This window comes from Amphiprion ocellaris, chromosome 2 (genome assembly GCF_022539595.1).
Source record: "Amphiprion ocellaris isolate individual 3 ecotype Okinawa chromosome 2, ASM2253959v1, whole genome shotgun sequence".
Classification (NCBI taxonomy): domain Eukaryota; kingdom Metazoa; phylum Chordata; class Actinopteri; family Pomacentridae; genus Amphiprion; species Amphiprion ocellaris.
In genome coordinates this window covers 12,689,872-12,709,507 of record NC_072767.1, presented here as the reverse complement: position 1 = coordinate 12,709,507, position 19,636 = coordinate 12,689,872, and the positions used below count along the sequence as shown (strand labels likewise).

The following is a 19,636-nucleotide window of genomic DNA, read 5'->3' as shown; positions in this document are numbered from 1 at the left end:
TCATGTGTTGGTGCAGTGGGCAAAACATTTTCCCCACACAGATTTGCTCTTTGTTAGCTTGTTTTAATCATTTTTTTCATTATGGCCTCTTATTTAGGTATTTGGACAAACAGTGCCTCAGGGGATTCTGATCAACTCTTTTTGAGGTGAGTAAATGTTTGTTTCATTTGACTTGCACTTCTATTGAACTTTGCAGTTACAGTGTTAAGTAGCACCTTGCCCATTAACTAACCAATGATACCAATGATGTTATACATGTAAGCCATGTCCTCTAATCAGGTTTCCCCAATCAGTGTCACCTCCCCTGCTCCATTATCTTTTCCATTATTTACATTTATTTAAATTGAAATCTAAGTCTAAGTCTAAATTGTCCTAACTCGAACCAGGAAAGATGGTTTCAACCATAACATCATTCTCTAGCCTAGGTAACATCATCACGTGCTACATCTGTTTTTATATACAGTCGGTGGTGTAGACAGCTTGACTGATTAAAAAAGAAGTATATCTAAAAAAACATAGCTGAAACAGGGGTCTTTAAGGTGTCAACACGAGTATTTACCATAGCTGTCTATTACAGAATGACGAGTGAAGGACAGATTCAGTCAGAGTCGGAGTGTGAAACCAGGACAAACTAGTCCAGCTCAGGACCCCCTGATCCCGGATGACTATGAGCTCCTGGTTAATGCTGCCTTCATGTCATAACAGAGTTATCAAACTACCAGTGTCTCACTTGTAAACAGCAGCTTCAATTACAATCCAAATAGACAGAGTCTGTTGGTTTAGACCAGTGGTTCTCAAATTTTTGCCACAGTGTAGCCATCCCACAACAGACCACTTTTCTAGAAAGTGCTGGAGTTTACAGAAAGTCTTAAAATGTTGAATAAAATCGCTATAATTGCACTTAGATTTGCAGTAATCTGTGAATGTAGCAGACAGATGAAAAATGCAGATAAATAGAAATGAAACATTTTTGTGGTTTAAAAGAGATATTTTTGTTGTTTAGGTTATTCCTCCTCCAAGGAGGCAGAGCCTCGACAGAGTAAAAACTTAATAACTTAATTATAAACTTTGTTTATAAAAGAATACATAAATAAAAATTGATATTCCTATAAAAAGAACCATCAAAATTACACCATTTATCAGACCCAGAAAAGATGAAAACAGAATGAATCTGTGGATTTTCAACTTTCTGAAGCTCCTTGAACCACTTATGCTGATTTTATGTGCCATACAGTGGAAAAAACAACTAAATTCAGGCTTTAAGTCATCAAAATCACTTTTTTCTATATGTCCCATTTTCCTTTTTTTTTTTAAAATCAATTTTAAATTATAAACACGTATATGTCTATTCATTGATTCAACTGTCAACCACAATTTTATTTGAAATGAAAAATTTCACATATTGTGTCAAATATTGCTATTTGACAAAACTGCAATTATTGCGATTAATTAATTACAAAGCCTGTAATTAATTAGATTAATTTTTTATCGCGTCCCACCACTAAAATAAATAAATATATATATATATATATATATATATATATATATATATATATATATATATATATATATATATATATATATATATATATATATATATATATATATTAAACGTGAATATGCAGGGCTGTGTTGTTTTGTCTGATTCCATTTTGTTGTTTTTCACAGTAAAGATCAGGGGTGTCAAACTCATTTTAGTCCAGGGGTCACATAAAGCTCAATATGATCTCAAGTGGGCCCCAATAAAATCACAGCATAATAACCTAAGTCACCACAACTCCAACTTTTTCCTTTTGTTTTAGTTTGAAAAAATGCATTCTGAAAATGCTCACATTTAATGAATTATCTTTTTACAAAACATTATGATCAGCCTGAAATTTCTTAAGAAAAACAAGTTCAATTTCAACAGTATTATGCCTCAGTTCCTCATTTACATGTGCATTGCAACTGACAGATCAGTTTATCTACAAAGGCACAAAACATTCAGTCACAGCTATCTGGAACTGAACAATCTAGTATTTCACTTTATGATCAAAACAACTTGTCAGGGTCTAGAAATTATTTAAAATTTACAGTTTTACAAATTTACAATTTACAGTTAATGTGTTCTCTGTAATTTTTACACTTTGCAAAGTCGTCCCGCGGGCCGAAAGTGACCATCTGGCTGGTTGGTTTTGGACCGCGGGCCGTATGTTTCACACCCCTGGGAAAAAATAATCAGAGTAGATGAGGCGATGTGGTGACGTGATAAGGTACGCCGGTGTTCCAATTGCATATTAATAATACGTTCTCGGTAGTCCGTATTTGCCAAACACGGAAGTACGGACTTGCACAATATCTATGTGCACAACGGCCAGCGCAGTTTGTGCACCGCGAAAAACAGGCCGACGTTAAAACAATAGTTCAGCTAATTGGTTCCGCGTAGACGGACCTTCCTCCCAGTCGCTCGCGCCCCCCGTCATGCCTCCGCCCCACTATTTGAGAAGCACTGGTTTAGACACACTGTGTACAAACTGTTAAACAGCAGCCTCATGGTGAGTGTGAAGGAAACTAAACAGAGGGTTTGCGTCTAAACCGTCCAGTAGGCTGGTTGTCATGACAAATGAAAACAGTCGACCATAGGAATGTGATCACCATGGTAACAGATTAAACAGAAAACAGAGATGATCTGAAGGAGGACCTGAAACACCCAAAAAGCGAAGACAAAGTGAATGTTCTGTGTGACAGAGTGAATCCTCAATGTGGCAGTGTGAAAATTCAGTGACAAGAGTGAATGTTCACTGTGACAGAGTTCAGTCTCCAGCATACAACCAAAAATCTGTAAAGTATGACTGAATCTTTTCTTGGTTAGATTGGTACACCTGACTCCAGTAGGTTTGTCTGTGTGTCTCTGTTCGGCCCATCCAAGTAGATAAAATCACTCTGTTTCAATAGTGATTGTACAATCTACCGATACATGTGAGGTGTTTAGAGGATTTCATTATGTCCCACATACTGACACCCTGTATGTGAGGCATTTAGAGATATGTGTAAATTGTAGCTTCAAAAAACAACCTTGAGTACACTCTACACTGCATGAATCTCTACATGCACATCCGTCACGCCACACTACGCACCGCCACAGGTAAATATTAACCTGTGGGAAACACTGAGACATGACAAAAAGACAAGCATAATGCATTTATTAGAGAGTGTAACCAAAGTATGGCTAGGAACACAGCTGTTGCTGTTAAAGCATCAGTGTTCCCTAATTGAAAAACTGTCTGCAAGAATCAAGGCCTATAACTTGACACGTGCATGGCTGGCAGACCCTCTCCGTGAAGTGTTTCAGCACCAGGCATTGGCAAACCAGAACAATTGAGGGGTGGGGGGGGGTCAGAAATGGAAAAAAAAATCTTAGAATATCCCTCAAACATCAAATTTAAAAAAGTTACAGAGGTCACTCTTCAAAAAAGCAGTGATAAAGATAATATTTAACAACTATTTCCACTTTCAATGTTAGATTTCTAGACCAACATTAATTCTGATCATAACTACCAAAAATGTATTCATTTGCAGGATGCCAACCTTGTAAACTGTAGTTTTCTTTTGTTTTTAAAAACATTTCAAAAAATGAAATATTTTCCATATAATTGGTGCTCAGAGAATTTTTTGGGGATTATGACATAATGAAATATGTAAATGACTAGTACAAGCACTGATTCCAATGTTTGTTTTTTTGTATCAAAGATTTCAAAATCTCACGGCAAATTGTAGTTGACAAAATGCTAACTATTGTTAAACACTCCTTCTGATTAGCCTACGACTTTATATTACTCCAGAAAAAGCAAAAATATAGGATCACTTTTAAAAAACAGAAAGATTTACTTTGAAAATTGAGGAAAATTCATCCTCAGTTTCAGAGTAATCCGAGTCGTTCTTGTTGTCAGCAGAGCTTTTGCTATTGTCAACTTTTCCCCCATCTTTCTAGGTGGGATTTAAAATGCGCTCCCAACCCCATGTGACATGCCACAGTGCATCACATACACCTGCAAAAGTTTCAGTGTCACAGTGTGAATGCATGGTGGCGTCATGCTTTGTCTGTCCTGTTGCATTCTTGACATGCCTGCAGAGGGAGAGTCAGTAGCAGAAGAAACTCACCTTCAGCTTCTTGTTCAGCTTGCAGCAGTATCGGTACAGCATAGCCAAGTTCAGAGGACCAAAGTCTGCATAGAAACTGGAGACACACACATATCCGCCAGTTTAAATCATTCCATCTCATCAGTGTTTTCACACAAAGCTATCAGGCTATCAGCCTGAAAGCTATCAGCCATCATTTACCATATGCTGGCTGATATGATAAATGATGTTGAGCAGTGGAGAGTGAAAGTCTCCACGTGAATTCCTCAAGCATTTCCTCCGTATCAAAACCTTCTTGCACTGCAGTCACTCAAGTCTGGACCAATCTGAACAGTCTACCACACTGTCAGTTAGGAAACAGAAATTAGCTAAAAGGTTTTGCGCTTCTTGACCATACTGACAGTCATATCGTGTTTAACTAGTTTTAAACATTCGAGGTGTGTAATAAATAATAATAAATGTATGCACAGCGGTATATACTCCTTGTAACAAAATACTCCACAAATCTGGTTCCACACCTGTCAGGTCAACCTCCTTACCTGCGTCTATGCATGCAATCGTTGATTGTAAAAGAAGCATAGTGTTGCTGCATCTGCTCCACAAACACTGTGCATAGGTTATGGGTCAGTGTAGCGACAGGATTACACTCTGATTGTGGCTCAAGAACATTCAACAGGCAACAACCTGCTTTAAGCTAAAACTAGTCAATTACTTTGTTATTGACCTGAAGCCTATCCCCCTACCCTAACCACAACCCCTAACCATTTCTTAGTATGTCTGTGCTGACTTGATAGCAAACTACATTAAAATTGTAAAAGCTAGATTTGCTTCCTGGAGGGGCAGGGGTTAGGTATCAAACAGTTAACTCTAGCATTAGTGGACAACCCAGTGGCGCTTCCATCTGGCTGATCCAATCTCGCACCAACTCTTGAGGAAGTGCAAGAATCCACAGGCGTGATGAAGAACTAGCCATACCAACAGACTTGTCTTACTGCAGCATGTACAAGCATTTCAGAAGACCTTGTGCTGTGTTGTTAATATACTTAACACCAGAAACTCACTATTATGTGAGGTACCAAGGTGCCATACTTTTCAAAGTGATGTTCCCGGTGTTCTGTGCTATTGTAAGTAGTGGAGGCAGTGTAGATACTTTAAGTCCTTGACAACAACAACAACAACATGTAGCTGCAGCAACAGGCCCACTGAGACTAGAAAAAAAACAGCAGACATTGAAATACTCAACTGTAAAACAAATACCATAAATTGGAAAAGTATTTTAAAGACGTGTGAAAATATTTCTGGTATCCCTAGTTCACAGTCTGTCTCCTCTGTCCTTGTGGTAACAACTTAAGTTCCTCTGAAATGAGCCTAAAAAGTGCTACAAGTAGACAATTCTACACACAATCAAATACGGTCTGACTATTGAATGATTTATATGAATGAAACAATATGCATTGTACGAGTGAGAACAGCAGCATCACTGAATTCTGACCAGCTCATCTAAAAACAACTCAGTCTGTAGCATCTTCACACTTTATATTCCTGCAGCAGATCAGTACTGAGAATGCAGTGCAGCAAGTGTGATAGACTTACTTTTCGTAGACAAACTCATCATCTGTGCAGAAGTAGTGAGTGTTGACAGTGCTTTTGGGTTTACTGCGTAACGTGGCAAAGTATAGGCGCTCTGGTAGAGAAACAGATACACATGAACTGTTAAAACTAAGATCAGTTCAACTCCTTGAATTACGCAATATCACAATCAAATTCTATAGAACTGGATGCTATTTTGTAAATCTCAATTTAATGTAGCATCAAATGTGTACCACAAAATATAGGATAATCAGAATTTTTGTTAAGAGTTTTATTACATTTTACAACTTTAGGAAAGAATATGGTTGTGTTGTCATCCATTTTGAGCATGTGATCCCTTAAAAACTAGAAATGTATAGTTTCAGCTTTTCTGTTAATTTAACAAAACTCTGAAGTGGGAATTTTTTTTATTGAGACAACATTATTTAAATAAGCTTTTGAGCCGTTTTCCCCCCTTATCTTGTTAATAATCTCACAATCCACCTGATTAAATATCTACTCTATAACACTGGTTATAAACTGCTGTGTTGCCACAGGAATTCTTCTCCACTCAGCAGGAGCAACACAAAAAAAGGACAACACCATGAATCACACATCATGTTGGTATTTTAGTGACATACTAATGTGGATCAACTGCCTAATTACTGACATTGATTCATTACAAGCAGATATATGAATTTAGAAACAGGTTCTTAGAACATGACCATATATTTTCCACTTAAATTAATTTTTTACAGCAAAGCTCTGTTGAGACTGGAAAGTCAATAAGTCAAAGAAATGTAATTAAAACTTGAGTAAAGATTCAAATTTTACAAATTGCCTGTGTCTAGCCACCTGTTCCTTTTCCAGGCTAGCAGTCACAATACTGATCAATGTCCCAGACTAAATGATTGTTAACCAGTGGACCTGTTGATACACTCTGCCGTAACATCTTTAATGGTTGCACTCTCTTTAATACAGTAAATTGTTTTTTCTTTTAAAATTCTTTACATTAAATAGTCTTCTTTAGCTCCTAATAAGCCATTGTTACCACTTCTTACCTTTATCAACTGACCGTATACAATTTTTATTTATCTTTGATGAGAAAAAGGAAAATACTCTTCACATAAATGATAATATATCTGATATATTGCATATTGAAAAATACCTTTAAAAAATCTTGACTTAAATCTTTAAACTGATCAACATATAACTAACCCAATATTGGTGATCAAGGCGATAAAATAAAAAAACACAAAATGGAATGGATAACAATATGTGGAAGTTACACTTGCAGTAAAATGAAAATAGTATCAACATTTAGAAAAACACAAAGCTTAATTAAATACCTTTAAAAAATAAACACATTCAATGAAAAAAAACAACTTCTATACTTTAGTGTTGATGGGCCATTATTTGTGATGTTTAACCAATCTGATAGTGCTGAGGGTGACTACAGATAGTGAGAGGCAGCTGTCTCAGAGTCACAGTAGCACATTTTAAATAAAAAAAAACATAAATACAAAATCTTAGGACAAAGCAACTTTAGAAATAATTCATGTCACAATCACCACTTTAAGACTTAAAGATGAGGTACAGAGATCCCTGTGCAAAGAAAACTTATAAACTATAAAGGTATTTATACCACTCACCATATATGGTCCAAATCAGTATTTACTGGATATCCCACTACTGTATCAGACGCTCTATATTAAATAAAAAAGATATTTCTGTTCACTCTGCATTCTTATGAAGTTGCATCAAACACAGAGTACTTGTACACATATTGAGATATCGGATGTTGATTGTAATGTATGCTGAAGCTATATTTTAACTTTTGTTCTGCAAAGGTGGACAATAAACATTCTTGATTAGATTTTTGACTTTGAAGTTTAACTCTTTTCTTTATTAGCTTCTAATCTTTAAAGAAATTCTGAAGCTTCTCTGTCATTATGCACCATTTGATTAATCTTTCACTTGTCTTCATTATCTTTGGTCACCTCTCCACTATTTATGAGACTTTTTGTCTTTATTTAACTACATTCAAAGTTACCTTTAATAAACTCTGCCGCTCCCAGCAGCTCACAGTCTTCTGTCATCCTGAACAGAGCAGACAGGATCGGGGAGTGCTTCACGCCCTCCACCGTCATGGATTCGTCTAATTCCTGGGGAGTCTCACCTCCGCCCGCTGGCTCCAGAAACTTTTTAAACTGCTAGCGGCTCGGTCATCCGGTAGCAGGCCAGCAAGCAGAGGACAGACTGTTTTAAAAAGTTAAAAACTTTCACCTCAGCTTTCCATTAGCCTCCGCAGTTCCCCCTCACACACAGCGGAGTCTTTTTTGACCGTTTCCGTTGTTTTGTTTTCCGTTTTTAACCGTGGATATTCCCGGGTTAGCATGTTAGCATGTAACAAACACAGCTGCTTGACGACGTTCCGAGTCTGAAACTCTGATTGACTAAATCCCTCCTTAAGACACGTTACCGTAGCAACGGGAGCCGCTCCCATAGCAACGGCAGCCAATCATCAAATAGAGCACCCGTGTTGCCTTCACGGTCCACTGAGAAACCCCAAAACAATGACGCTTTCAAATGCCCACAGAAACAAATGACAATAAGCTATATTTACAGAACTGTTACAGTACGATTAAGATTTCAACGAAAATTTAAATTAAAGATGGTTCTGGGTATTTTCTGTATGATTTTCGTTATAATATAAAAAAAACACAAATGTTTTTTTAACTGAATAAAATGTCTTCTTTTTTGCATGTCTCAACCATTCTGCACTCCAAAGACCTACAAAAAATCCTATTCATAGTGACAGAACAAAACATTTTTCTAATCTTTGAGACTTTAAGAGCTGTGTCCAGCAGCTTTAAAGCAGAATCAAGAAAACAAGCTGGACTGGCTCTTGTTAATTTAACTATTTTACTTTATGAATATTTATCACTATCACATCCAAAGACTCCCCTCTTTTGATTTATTTACATTTGTGCACAAAGTGTATATTGGCACACGGAAGCTCTTTTGGGGTATTAGTGTGTTGTAATTTATAACCACAAAGGTTCTGAGTGTTACAGCGCTCTGCTAGGTACAGAATTCTCAGATAAGTCTTTTTGTGCAGTTTCACACGCTGGGATATATATATATATATATATATATATATATATATATATATATATATATATATATATATATATATATATATATATATATATATATATATATATATATATAAAAATCTAAATTTTTATTTTTTTAATACCATTTTTAAACTTAACTGATTGAACAAGGCATTATCTTGACCAACATCCTTCTACTTCATTTCTTGAAAGACACACTTTTTTTTTTCAAGAAACTTGACCTAAAAAGTGAAATTTTCATTTTGTAACTAAGGATGTTCTGAAAAGTCTGAAAACTGGCTCCAGTTGCAATTATCACCACAAATGCCTCAAACAATTTTCAGCATTTCACCTCTGTACACCACAACAATGGATATGAAATGAAACAATCAAGATGTGCTTCAAGTGTAGACTTTCAGCTTTAATTTTAGGGTATTCAGATCCAAATCACATTAACGACGCAAGACTTACAACACATTTTAGATGTGTCATCCATCTTTTTAAGGGACTAAAAGTAATTGGACAATTGGCTCCTCAGCTGTTTCATGGTCAGATGTGTGTTATTCCCTCATTATGTCATTTACAAGGAACAGATTAAAAGCCTACAGTTCATTTCAAGTGGTATTTGCATTTGAAATCTGGTGAGGTGAACTCTCTATATGAAATCCAAAGAACTGTCATTATCAGTGAAGCAAGCCATCATTAGATTGAAAAATCCAAACAAATCCATCAGAGAGATGGCAAAACATTAGGTGTAGCCAAATCAGCTGTTTGGTGCATTCTTAAAAAGGAAGAATGCACTGGTGAGCTCAGCAGTACCAAAAGACCCAGAAGACCATAGGGAACAAGTCTGGTGGATGACAGAAGAATCCTTTCTCTGGTCAAGAAAAACCCCTTCACAGCCGTTGGCTAGATCAAGAACACTCTCCAGGAGGTAAAAGCAGTGGTGTAGTGTGCGTGATGCGCAGGTATACGCCGTATACCCACTAGAATAAACTAGACTACACCACTGGGTAAAAGTCACCAATTAAGAAAAGACTTCACCAGTGTGAATACATTGGCTTCACCACAAGCTGGAAACCATTGGTGAGCCCCAAATCAGAAAGGCCAGATTAGTTTGCCAAAAAAAAAAAAAAAAAAAAAAAAAAGTAAAGAGCCTGTGCAGTTCTGGAACAACATCCTATGGACAGATGGGACAAAGATCAACTTGTACCAGAATGATGGAAAGAGAAGAGTTTGGAGAGGAGAAGGCACTGCAACCAAATATTAAAAGTGACAATTTGATTTATGGTTATGTTAGTTTGTCGGATTACTTTTGGTCCCTTAAAAAGGTGGAGGGCCAGGCACCCCCATAGCCGGCGGCGCCTGGCTATGGGGACCTGTCCAACGGCCATAGCTGGTTGGACAGGCGATCCATAAACAGGGACTACAGTCCATGAGGTCCATGGGTTCTAGTCTGACCCACGGCCATTTACTGCATGTCCCTCCCTCACTCTTCTCCTCACATTCCATGTTTGTCTCTCTCCACTGTCTACTATAATAAAAGGCTAAAAAACCCCACAAAAATATCTTTATAATAAAGAAAAGCAAGGTGGAGGGCACATATAAAATGTGTTGTAATTCCGCCATCTTTCACCTGATTTGGATGTAAATATCCTCAAATTAAACCTGGAAGTCTGCACTTAAAACACATCTTGATTGTTTCATTTTACATCCATTGTTGTGGTGTACAGAGCTGAAATGTTGAAAATGTTGTCAATGTCCAAATATTTATGGACCTGACTGTAACTAGGAGATGTACATGTATTTTTGTCCTGACACTGAGAATGTTACCTGATATAAACCAATGATATAAGCTGCTTTAAAGGCTTTTAAAAACATGCTGCAAGATTGCGGATCACTTTATTTTCATTTAATATATTTGTTGAATAATAGTTCTTGCTCTCAGGGAGCTTCTAGATTTGTCCTTATAGAGTCAGTGATGTAAAATAGGACAGAGGAACCATTAAACTTAAAATAACAAGATAAAATAAGACTTTTCTTTAGTTAAGATTATGTCCGTACTGAGCTGAATGAACTCTACAAAAATAAAAAAAAAGAAAGATAAAGGCAGGTGAAATAATCTGTCCTGGGTGGTTTTAACACCTAAATATGAGAGTCCATGCCCACACTGAGGCTTACTGCCTTGTTTAAACTACTACTGCTGACTATGTGTTTATAGCAGATTAATGATGTCAAACTCACCTGCGATCAAAGAGATCCACACACGGTTTGGACCTGGTCCTGTTCCAGGTCTTGGCCCTGGCCCTGGCCCTGGCCCCGGCCCCGGCCCCGGCCCTGGTCCAAGTCCCAGTCCAGGTACTGGTCCTGGCCCAGGTCGTCCTATACCACCTGGTCCTGGCTGGAGGATCTGGGTGCCATCCTGGTGTGTCCTCCAGGCCCCAGTGTCTGCCATGCTGCAGGTTGGTGAGCAGACTGTGAGAGATGCAGCTAAGCTGAGGAGGTGTCAGGTGACCTAGATCAGGTTTCTGCTGGTTCCAGAGGGGACAGAGGTGTGAGTTTACAGCCTTCTCAGGTTTCAACACATTCAGACCTGAGCTGGACTTCCTGCTGTACACACTGTACATCGGCTCACCAGCAACAGGTGAGTTAAAGAGGTTGGAGGAACAATCAACACGACACCACACTGATGACATCACGGAAACAAGACAGGACCACAGGAAGTCCAAGTCCAACTCCACTCGGGAAAGTCTAGACCAGGTCACCTGTTTTCATCCTGCAGTAACAGACACACCTGGACACAGAGACACACAGAAACATCCACTCCTGTCACTGCAGCCTGTTCACATTTAAACAAAAAAAACTATGGTACCCATAGTTCAACTCTTACAGCATACCCAACTCCAATATTTGCACTAAAAATGAAATGCAGAGTTCCACAAAAAACAAAATGAATTGATGAAAAATGTATTCAATCTAAAAATATAAAAACTGAAATTACAGCAAAAGAGATAAATGTCATGATCTTGACCACAGACGCCAAATTACTCACTTATTATCTGACAATAGTGACTCAAAAAGACTCAGTGTTGATCTCATACCTGAGGATCATGATCTGAAAAGTTATTATTTTGATTTGAAAATACATAGGCTTGATTTATCTAAAACTGAATGATCACAGTAGTCCAAAAGTTGATATTAAAAGTCATAATTTTGATGTTCATTGACATGGTGCAAAATGTTGCTTAAGACATTAAATTTGCTGTGAGAAATCAGAACTTTGACTCAAATAGTTATAGACCATCCATCCATCCATCTATCCATCCGTCTGTCCATCCATCCATCCATCCATCCATCTATCTGTCCGTCCGTCCATCCATCCATCCATCCATCATCCATCCATCCATCATCCATCCATCTGTCCATCCATCCATCCGTCCGTCCATCCATCCGTCCGTCCATCCGTCCATCCAACCATGCGTCCATCCATCCGTCCCTCTGCCTGTCTTAGCAACAGGCTAAGTCAGTCATTCCAGACGTCCCTCTTCCATCACCATAAAATTGAATTTTGCTTTACAAAGTCTTAATCTTGACTTCATATCTTACAGTCAAGTTCTAAAACAGTCTGAAATTTGAGTTAACACCATAGAATTGACCAAGACAAAATCAAAGCTCAGTGTTTCAATCAGTGACACAAGTCATAATTTTTACCTTAAGTTGCGATTAAGATCTTAATCTTGACTTTATGGCTCAGAATCGTCATCTAGAAAAATCATAATTTTGTTTAGTAATTTAGTAACTAAGAATGTTCCAAAAAAATTGTGTATAAATTCATTTGCTAGTTTGTCATTGTGGGCTGCATAGTGGTTCAGTGGCTCGCACCGTCGCCTCGCAGCCAGAAGATCCCCAGTTGGCATTCCGGCCTGGGCCTGGGAGAGTGGAGTTTGCATGTTATCCTTGTGCACGCATGGGTATTCTCCAAGTTCTCCGCCTTCTTCCCACAGTCCAAAAACATCCATTCATCCATTATCTATACACCACTTAATCCTCATTAGGTTCGCAGGGGAGCTGGAGTCTATCCCAGCTGACTCAGGCTGAAGGCAGGGGACACCCTGGACAGGTCACCAGTCTATCACAGGGCTACATATAGAGACAAACAATCACACTCACATTCACACTTTAGAATAATCAATTAATACAATTTACAATTTTTGGACTGTGGGAGGAAGCCAGAGAACCCAGAGAAAACCCACACGTGCACACACGTGCACAGGAAGAACATGCAAACTCCATGCAGAAAGAGTCCCAGATCCAAGCTGGGAAGCAAAATCTTCTAGTGGTTAGCTCAGTGCTAACCACTGAGCAACTGTGCAGTCCATCCAAAAACAACTGATTATTCTAAATGGTCCGTAGGTGTAAATGTAAGTGTGGCTGTTTGTCCCTATATGTAGCCATGTGGTAGACTGGTGACCTGCCCAGGGTGTCCCCTGCCTTCACCCCCAAATCAGGTGGGATAGACTCCTGCCCCACTGCGAACCTAATGAGGATTTAAGCGGTGCATGCCCAGGACATGCACATGCCCACCAGAACTGCATTTTACTTGAAAGGAAACAGATCAAAGTTTGTATGAAATCCTGCTTAATAAATGCTCTCATTTGAAATGGTTAACTCCTGTAGACATAAACTACAAACTGGTTGTATTTTTCTTGTTGAGCTGCCTTCAGAAGCAAACCTTAGCACCACCACTGACAAGATGGAGAACTCATTACATGCATGGAACTCGTCCCCTCTTAATGCAGTACTTTGTCTTGTTACTGGAGTTTTTTTCTCTAGTATTTTATTCTTGAACAACTGATGAAAAGATATGCAAAGTCTTAAATGCAACACCATGTATTGTGAGGGAAATCTGCTGTAGCCTTGGAAAGAAAGTAATAAGTTCCACTTGGGGAAGGACAAGTCAATACTCAATAAATAATAATGACAATGCAATTGGCTCCTCTATCCTGCCTGTCTTATTACCTGACTGATTTACTGGGCTTTACACTGAATGCCATCAACTTTCACTCAGTATGGTGACACACAGAGTTTCTGTTTTTACCACTGACTGTTGTCAGCTGCCCCACAATGATATGAGAAGTACATATTTTGTTTAGTGAAGGTTTTCTACAGCATTAAATAAAACCCTAATGTCAGGTAAATCTCTTTAACTGTCTATTGAGCTCATGACTTAACTCTGGAATTCTTGACTAAAATAAGGGAAAGCAACTGAAGAAGTCCACTGGGAGGAAAGGCTCCAAGCCACTGTACCCATTTGAATGTATATTGAATGGAAATTAAAGTGTAAGTGGAACATTTACATTATTCTCAAATGGAAAACCTTATTTAGAATTTGCAAGACAACATTAGATTTCCAGAAAGAAGAGTGCAGATTGTTGTTCTCTTCACTCTTTATTATTGCTGTGGTACAGTTTTTAAAAAAAAATGATTTTCACCACACAATAATTCTAATAATTCCATGTTAAGTGTATTTTAGAGATGTGGAATACGACTCTTAGTGCTGAAACGTGTAAAGCTAGTGAAGTAAAGAAATTTGTTTCCATAGGCACATAATTATAATGTAGCCACAAGGGTCATCTGTCTAACAATACTAGTGTCTAAGTCAAATGAACTTTGGCATCCTAATTGATTTTTTTAAACTCACAGCCTCATTCTCACTAATTGAAACTGAAGGCCTAATTTTTTCTTAACCTCTCAATTCTTCAGCATTGTTGACATATCTTATTTTGTGTCACTCCCTCTGTTCATATAAAGTATTTGTTGTTTTCATGTGATTAAAATGGATGAGTGTACTCAATACAAAAGTGCTGTGGCCCTCATTTGTGTTCTTTCAGTGCCCTCTATGGGTTTGGTCTGATGGCCATCATGACACATGTTGACCATCATTAGATGGCTGTGGCTCGCTTAGTGGAGCAGCTTGTCTTCTGTAGTGATGTGTCAGTTGCGAATGAAACGGCTCTTAGAGCTGGTTCTTTATAGTGAATGATCAGAGCTGCTTTTTTTATTCTCATTTTTTTTTCTGTTTAAGCCACATGTGATTGGGAAACTCCATGATGTGAGGTGACGTCTGTGTGTCTACACTGAGCAGGACAGAGAGAACGCTATAGAGATAACATGCTGGAAAGCTGAGAAAATGAGTGATGGCATGCAAATTGATTTGAATGTATTTCAATTATATCAATAATACAAAGGCAGAATGTAGAGTATGCAAGGTTAAAATCTCTTATCGAGCAGGCTCTGCACATAACCTGCACAGGCACATTAGAACTGTGCATCCATCCAAGCGAACCTGCTACTAATGAAAGTGTCAGTCTGTCTGCTGTTGCTGCTGCTGCCGTGTCTAGCATCATCCAGTACATAACCACCTCCACCTACAACCCAGAATCTATGCGACAGTTTGTGCAAAAGACTACGATTGATTATGAGTGATTCTCTAAGCTTCTCTACGTTGTTTCACTGTAAATAGTTAAAAGCTTATAAATATTATACAGAGATCGGATCTTTTTATCAACTTGAGATGGGTATTTGTTTTGGTAATTCAAAATATTTTTTTTGTAGCTCTGTTTCTTGTTGAGTATAATAAGCCATCTAAATAATAAACATTTGATATTATGTATTGTGAACATTAGTATTTCAGATTACACATAATTTTACTTTATTGTTGGTAATAAATTAATTTAAGCAACAGAAAACCTGAGGAACCACTTGGTATCTGAAAGAATTGGCTCTCATTAGTGAGCTGAGCCATCAGAAAGAGCCAGAATTCCAATCACTAGTCTTCTAATCTGAAGGTTGCAGGTGGAACACCAAATTTTTGCTCTACAAGTCTGGTGATTCTTGTGTATTGTTCTATCCATTTTCGCTGCACAAAATATAGGCTCTCCAAAACAACTAGCTGCTCAGCGCATCGCAGAGACCAGCAGTTATTGCTAATTGGACTGATTTCAAATTTGCATTAAGAATTTATTGACACATATATTGAAACTATTTTTAAGCCTTACAGTGCTTTTTCAATAACACTTTCATATTGTGGATCTAATCTTCTAGCAACAATATTGCTTTAGTGATGGAGTTTGTATTAATTGTCAGCATTGTCATTTCAGTGTAGTTAGTTTATAAAATTAGCTTGGTGGGTGAACAGTTTGTAGGGTTTGTGATTAGACAGTAGTCCATATCCTCAGGTGACATTGGCCTCAACACTTTTTTCTCCAAATCAAAAGCAACAATCATCTCAGTTCACATAATCCCAAACTTATGATTTATTTTTTAAGCAATGGAAAATCCAGGCATCACTTATGTAAGAACAGTAACTCAGCAAAAACAAGCAAATAGGTCAAAGTTGGTGTACTGGCATTTAAGCTACGTTGTTTAGTTCACAACGTCAACTCAAGAACACATTCCACCTTCAAAGTTGTTGGTAGCTGCTGCTTGTCTTTCAGAAGCGCAGTGAATATTTGTTTCCCCTTACTTTGTATGTAACTAGTAAAGATTTAAAATCTCCAAAATATCTTTTGATTTGTGTATTTATTTTTAACAGGGGACAAGTGATAATACTACAATAGATAACTTTAAACTTATTTGACGCCGGGCTGCACAGTGGTTCGATGGTTAAGTCAGCTGGGATCGACTCCAGCCTCCTGTGACCCTAATAAGGATTAAGCGGTGTATAGATAATGACAGCATTATTTGAAGCCCTTTTGAAGACTTCATTCTTCACTATTAATGTTGTGTTCATCAGTACATGGCTTTCTTAGTATTATAGTCTTTAATAAACAATCTCTGATTCATGAAAGCTTCGTTTGATTTGTGAAAAACAAATGAAGAAGCATTTTATTGTGTTTTTTTTGGGGGGGGGGTTGTTTATTGTATGTATGGTTCAGATTAAAATGGGTCGAGATCAAAAGCACTATATAATGTTCCAATTATTTCATGCTCCCATATAAAATAACCCTTTTAAATATCAGGCACTGTATTTTAATAATTGGGCATTTTTTAATGATGACCAGCAGAAAAAAAGGTTTAATCTAGATTTAACCACCATTATGTTCAATTTAATGACTGTAGGATATTTATCAAGGCACACGGGTAACATTTTAAATGTTAACACAACAATGAAAAACACACATGAATAAATAAATTTACACATAAATAGAAATAAATAAAGATAAAATATAATGTCACATTGGTATACATTAAATGCCATGATGTGAAAGTATTCTGTCAAACATTGATGAAGGGTTCGTAGCCAGCACATATCGCTGTCATTATCAGTTAATTTTCCCACTTCAGCATCATCCAGATTCCATCCTCTGCCTCTTAATTATGAACTTCATAGCCTCTAACTGCAAACTAGAGATGGCAGTGAGTAGTAACCTCAGGTTCAAGTTTCAAAAGGTCCTTTGAGAATCTTCCTGGTTGCTTCACAGGTGCTTTGTTGCAGCTTTGTCTGTGTACTAATAGATTGTTAGGATAAGAAGTCCAAGAAACAGATGGATCATACCCAGTTTGACACAAGATGCATCACTGGCAGATGCTGTAGTGGTATAAACTGGTGCAGAAGTAGTTGTGGCAGCAGTGGTTGTGGCAGCAGTGGTTGGGGCAGCAGTGGTTGGTGCAGCTGTTGTTGGGGCAGCAGTGGTTGGGGCAGCAGTGGTTGGTGCAGCTGTTGTTGGTGCAGCAGTGGTTGGGGCAGCAGTTGTTTGTATAAGCGAGCAAATTGGTCCACTTGTAATGGTACCAGCAGTAGTCTCCAAGAATGGCAGACCTTCCTGAATTGTGGCAGCAGTACAGAAGTTTCCAGATGCACAACCAAACACTGGTGATCCCAAGATCCCATTTGTCACTGTGGATGAAAAATCTGGGTTTTCATATGCAAGCCTCTACTTTGGAATCTTTTGAATAAAAGTCTGTTGACAACTTAAAAATGGCTTAAATGTTATGTTTTTGCTTCCTTTGTGTTATTATTAATCTCTTCAGTCTTCAATGAAAAAGCAGTTGATTCAGAAACATGACTGGTAAATTGTTAAAGCAACAACTCCTGTCTGTCATCAAAACAATCTCTACCACAGATTTGCAGTTTGTCGAGGTGAATATACATGAATAAGAGTAAATGTCTACAAATTAGTTTCAAGTAATTTAGAGTGGCAGAACAGATTATGTGATGGTATTTCTTAAAATACACAATATGAAGTCTCACCATCAGCTTGAAAGCATGTGTCTTCAGCTCCCCTGCATGGAACGCTGCACATTGAGGATGGGGGGCTACAAGGACACAATTGTCCATTATTTGGCTGAAGAACTGGGGCTGAAAAAGAAAAGAACAACATCATTTGCCTGTGGAACATACAATATAATGTTTCAGCATTTTAATGAGAAAATATATCAGATTGTTGCTTCTTATATATCTATATGTTCTTGTCCTCAATAAGCAGCTTATCTGTTTGTATTTACCAGGTTGAGTTGGTGCGTTGCAGTCGTCTGTGTTGCAGCACTCAGCAGATGCAAGAACACTTGCAGCAAGCAAGCTAGCTGAAAATGTCTGAGGGCCGGTGGATGGACACAGGGAGGGCAATGCACATGACTTGAAGATTTGGTTTTGTTCCATTCCATTTAAATTAGCTACGGGGTCAGAGTCAAGTATGTTAATGTTGATGGAAAGCACACACAATTTAACAGTACATGTATTTCAATGAAAAGTAGCAGATGACGTGAAGAAAAGACTATACCTAGAATGGAAGCTGTTATACACATCGTCCCTGTGGGACATGTTATCGATTCTGTGGTTGAACACACTACATCTGTGCAGTTTTGACACTGAAGGGCTCCAGCTGCAACAGGGACAAAAACAGTCAGTGAAAAGTTGACCACACTTTAAATCTAAAATCAAATGTATGAGGTCATTTAAACAGTTTGAAGACTGAAAATTCTTCTCAGGATTTTAACATTACAAGATTGCAGTATGTTAAGGTGTTTAATATACACTAGTACACTTCTATTATTTACATATTCTTTACCAGTTTCATAACTCTACAATCTCTAAGATTTGTAGTACAGATGTACTGTAACAAATGAATCTGCTCTCAGGGAATCTATAACCTTAATATTTTGAACTTTAAAAAGATATCATGTTATGTCCCATTAATCAAAGTATTAAATATAGTATTCTTCACTTTACTCTTTTTTCTGAAGAAGAATTTTGTCAAAATGAAGAAGTACTTTAATGCTTTAGGGTTAGTTACCTGTACTGCAGAGAGTCCAGATGAGAGTGAGAGAAAGGATGAGCTTCATCATGATGATCAGGTTAGTACTGCTGATTAGTCCTCCTGGATTGTGATACTCCTCTTGTGAGCACCACCACATTTTATATGGTGTACAGGTGACTTCAGGGATTGGGTGTGTTCCCATTTTTACATTGTAACTGTTCTCCTCTTTTGTCAAACCACATCATCATGTAAACACACCCTAAAACACCTGCTTTTCAACATTTATTTGTGCAGGGCTCTGGACCAAACAAAAACATTCATGATTTCTAAATTTAAATTAATGACAATGATTTCTCTTTGTGTGTTGTTGATGGTTCATTTTATTGTTCCCTCTCTGACACAGATTTGATTATTTGTTCAGACATTTGTCCAGTTCATAGTTTTTTATTTTCTTGAGCTGTTTATTTCATAAATGTGTTTTCACATCACAGTATGAAAGCTCGTCTGTGTCTTGATCAAGGCATTTAGACTTTAGGCTTTATCTTGACCCTCAGTGGTCATGGTAAAGAC

The 19,636-nt window shown here is 37.7% G+C and overlaps 1 protein-coding gene and 1 long non-coding RNA gene across 4 annotated transcripts in view; both read right to left on the bottom strand.

Moving 5' to 3' along the window:
• The window catches only part of cdc14ab (cell division cycle 14Ab), a 35,745-nt gene extending 27,615 nt beyond the window's left edge, over nt 1-8,130 (bottom strand). For 2 of the 3 annotated variants that reach the window (XM_023293000.3, XM_023293003.3), the window contains exons 1-3: nt 7,742-8,130; nt 5,713-5,803; nt 4,141-4,216 (exon numbers count right to left, since the gene is read on the bottom strand). In XM_023293000.3, coding sequence (XP_023148768.1) covers nt 4,141-4,216; nt 5,713-5,803; nt 7,742-7,838 — 264 coding nt within the window. In that variant the 5' untranslated portion in view covers nt 7,839-8,130. Of the gene's footprint in view, nt 1-4,140; nt 4,217-5,712; nt 5,804-7,340; nt 7,395-7,741 lie in introns of all 3 variants that reach the window. The other variant, XM_023293001.3, reaches the window with a different exon arrangement.
• Nucleotides 8,131-18,320: 10,190 nt separating this feature from the next.
• Nucleotides 18,321-19,180, bottom strand: LOC118471827 (uncharacterized). Its single transcript, XR_004849173.2, has 3 exons — nt 19,103-19,180; nt 18,590-18,691; nt 18,321-18,482 (listed from the first exon to the last, which is right to left on the bottom strand). It is a non-coding gene; the product is annotated as an uncharacterized LOC118471827 (long non-coding RNA).
• Nucleotides 19,181-19,636: the final 456 nt, after the last annotated feature.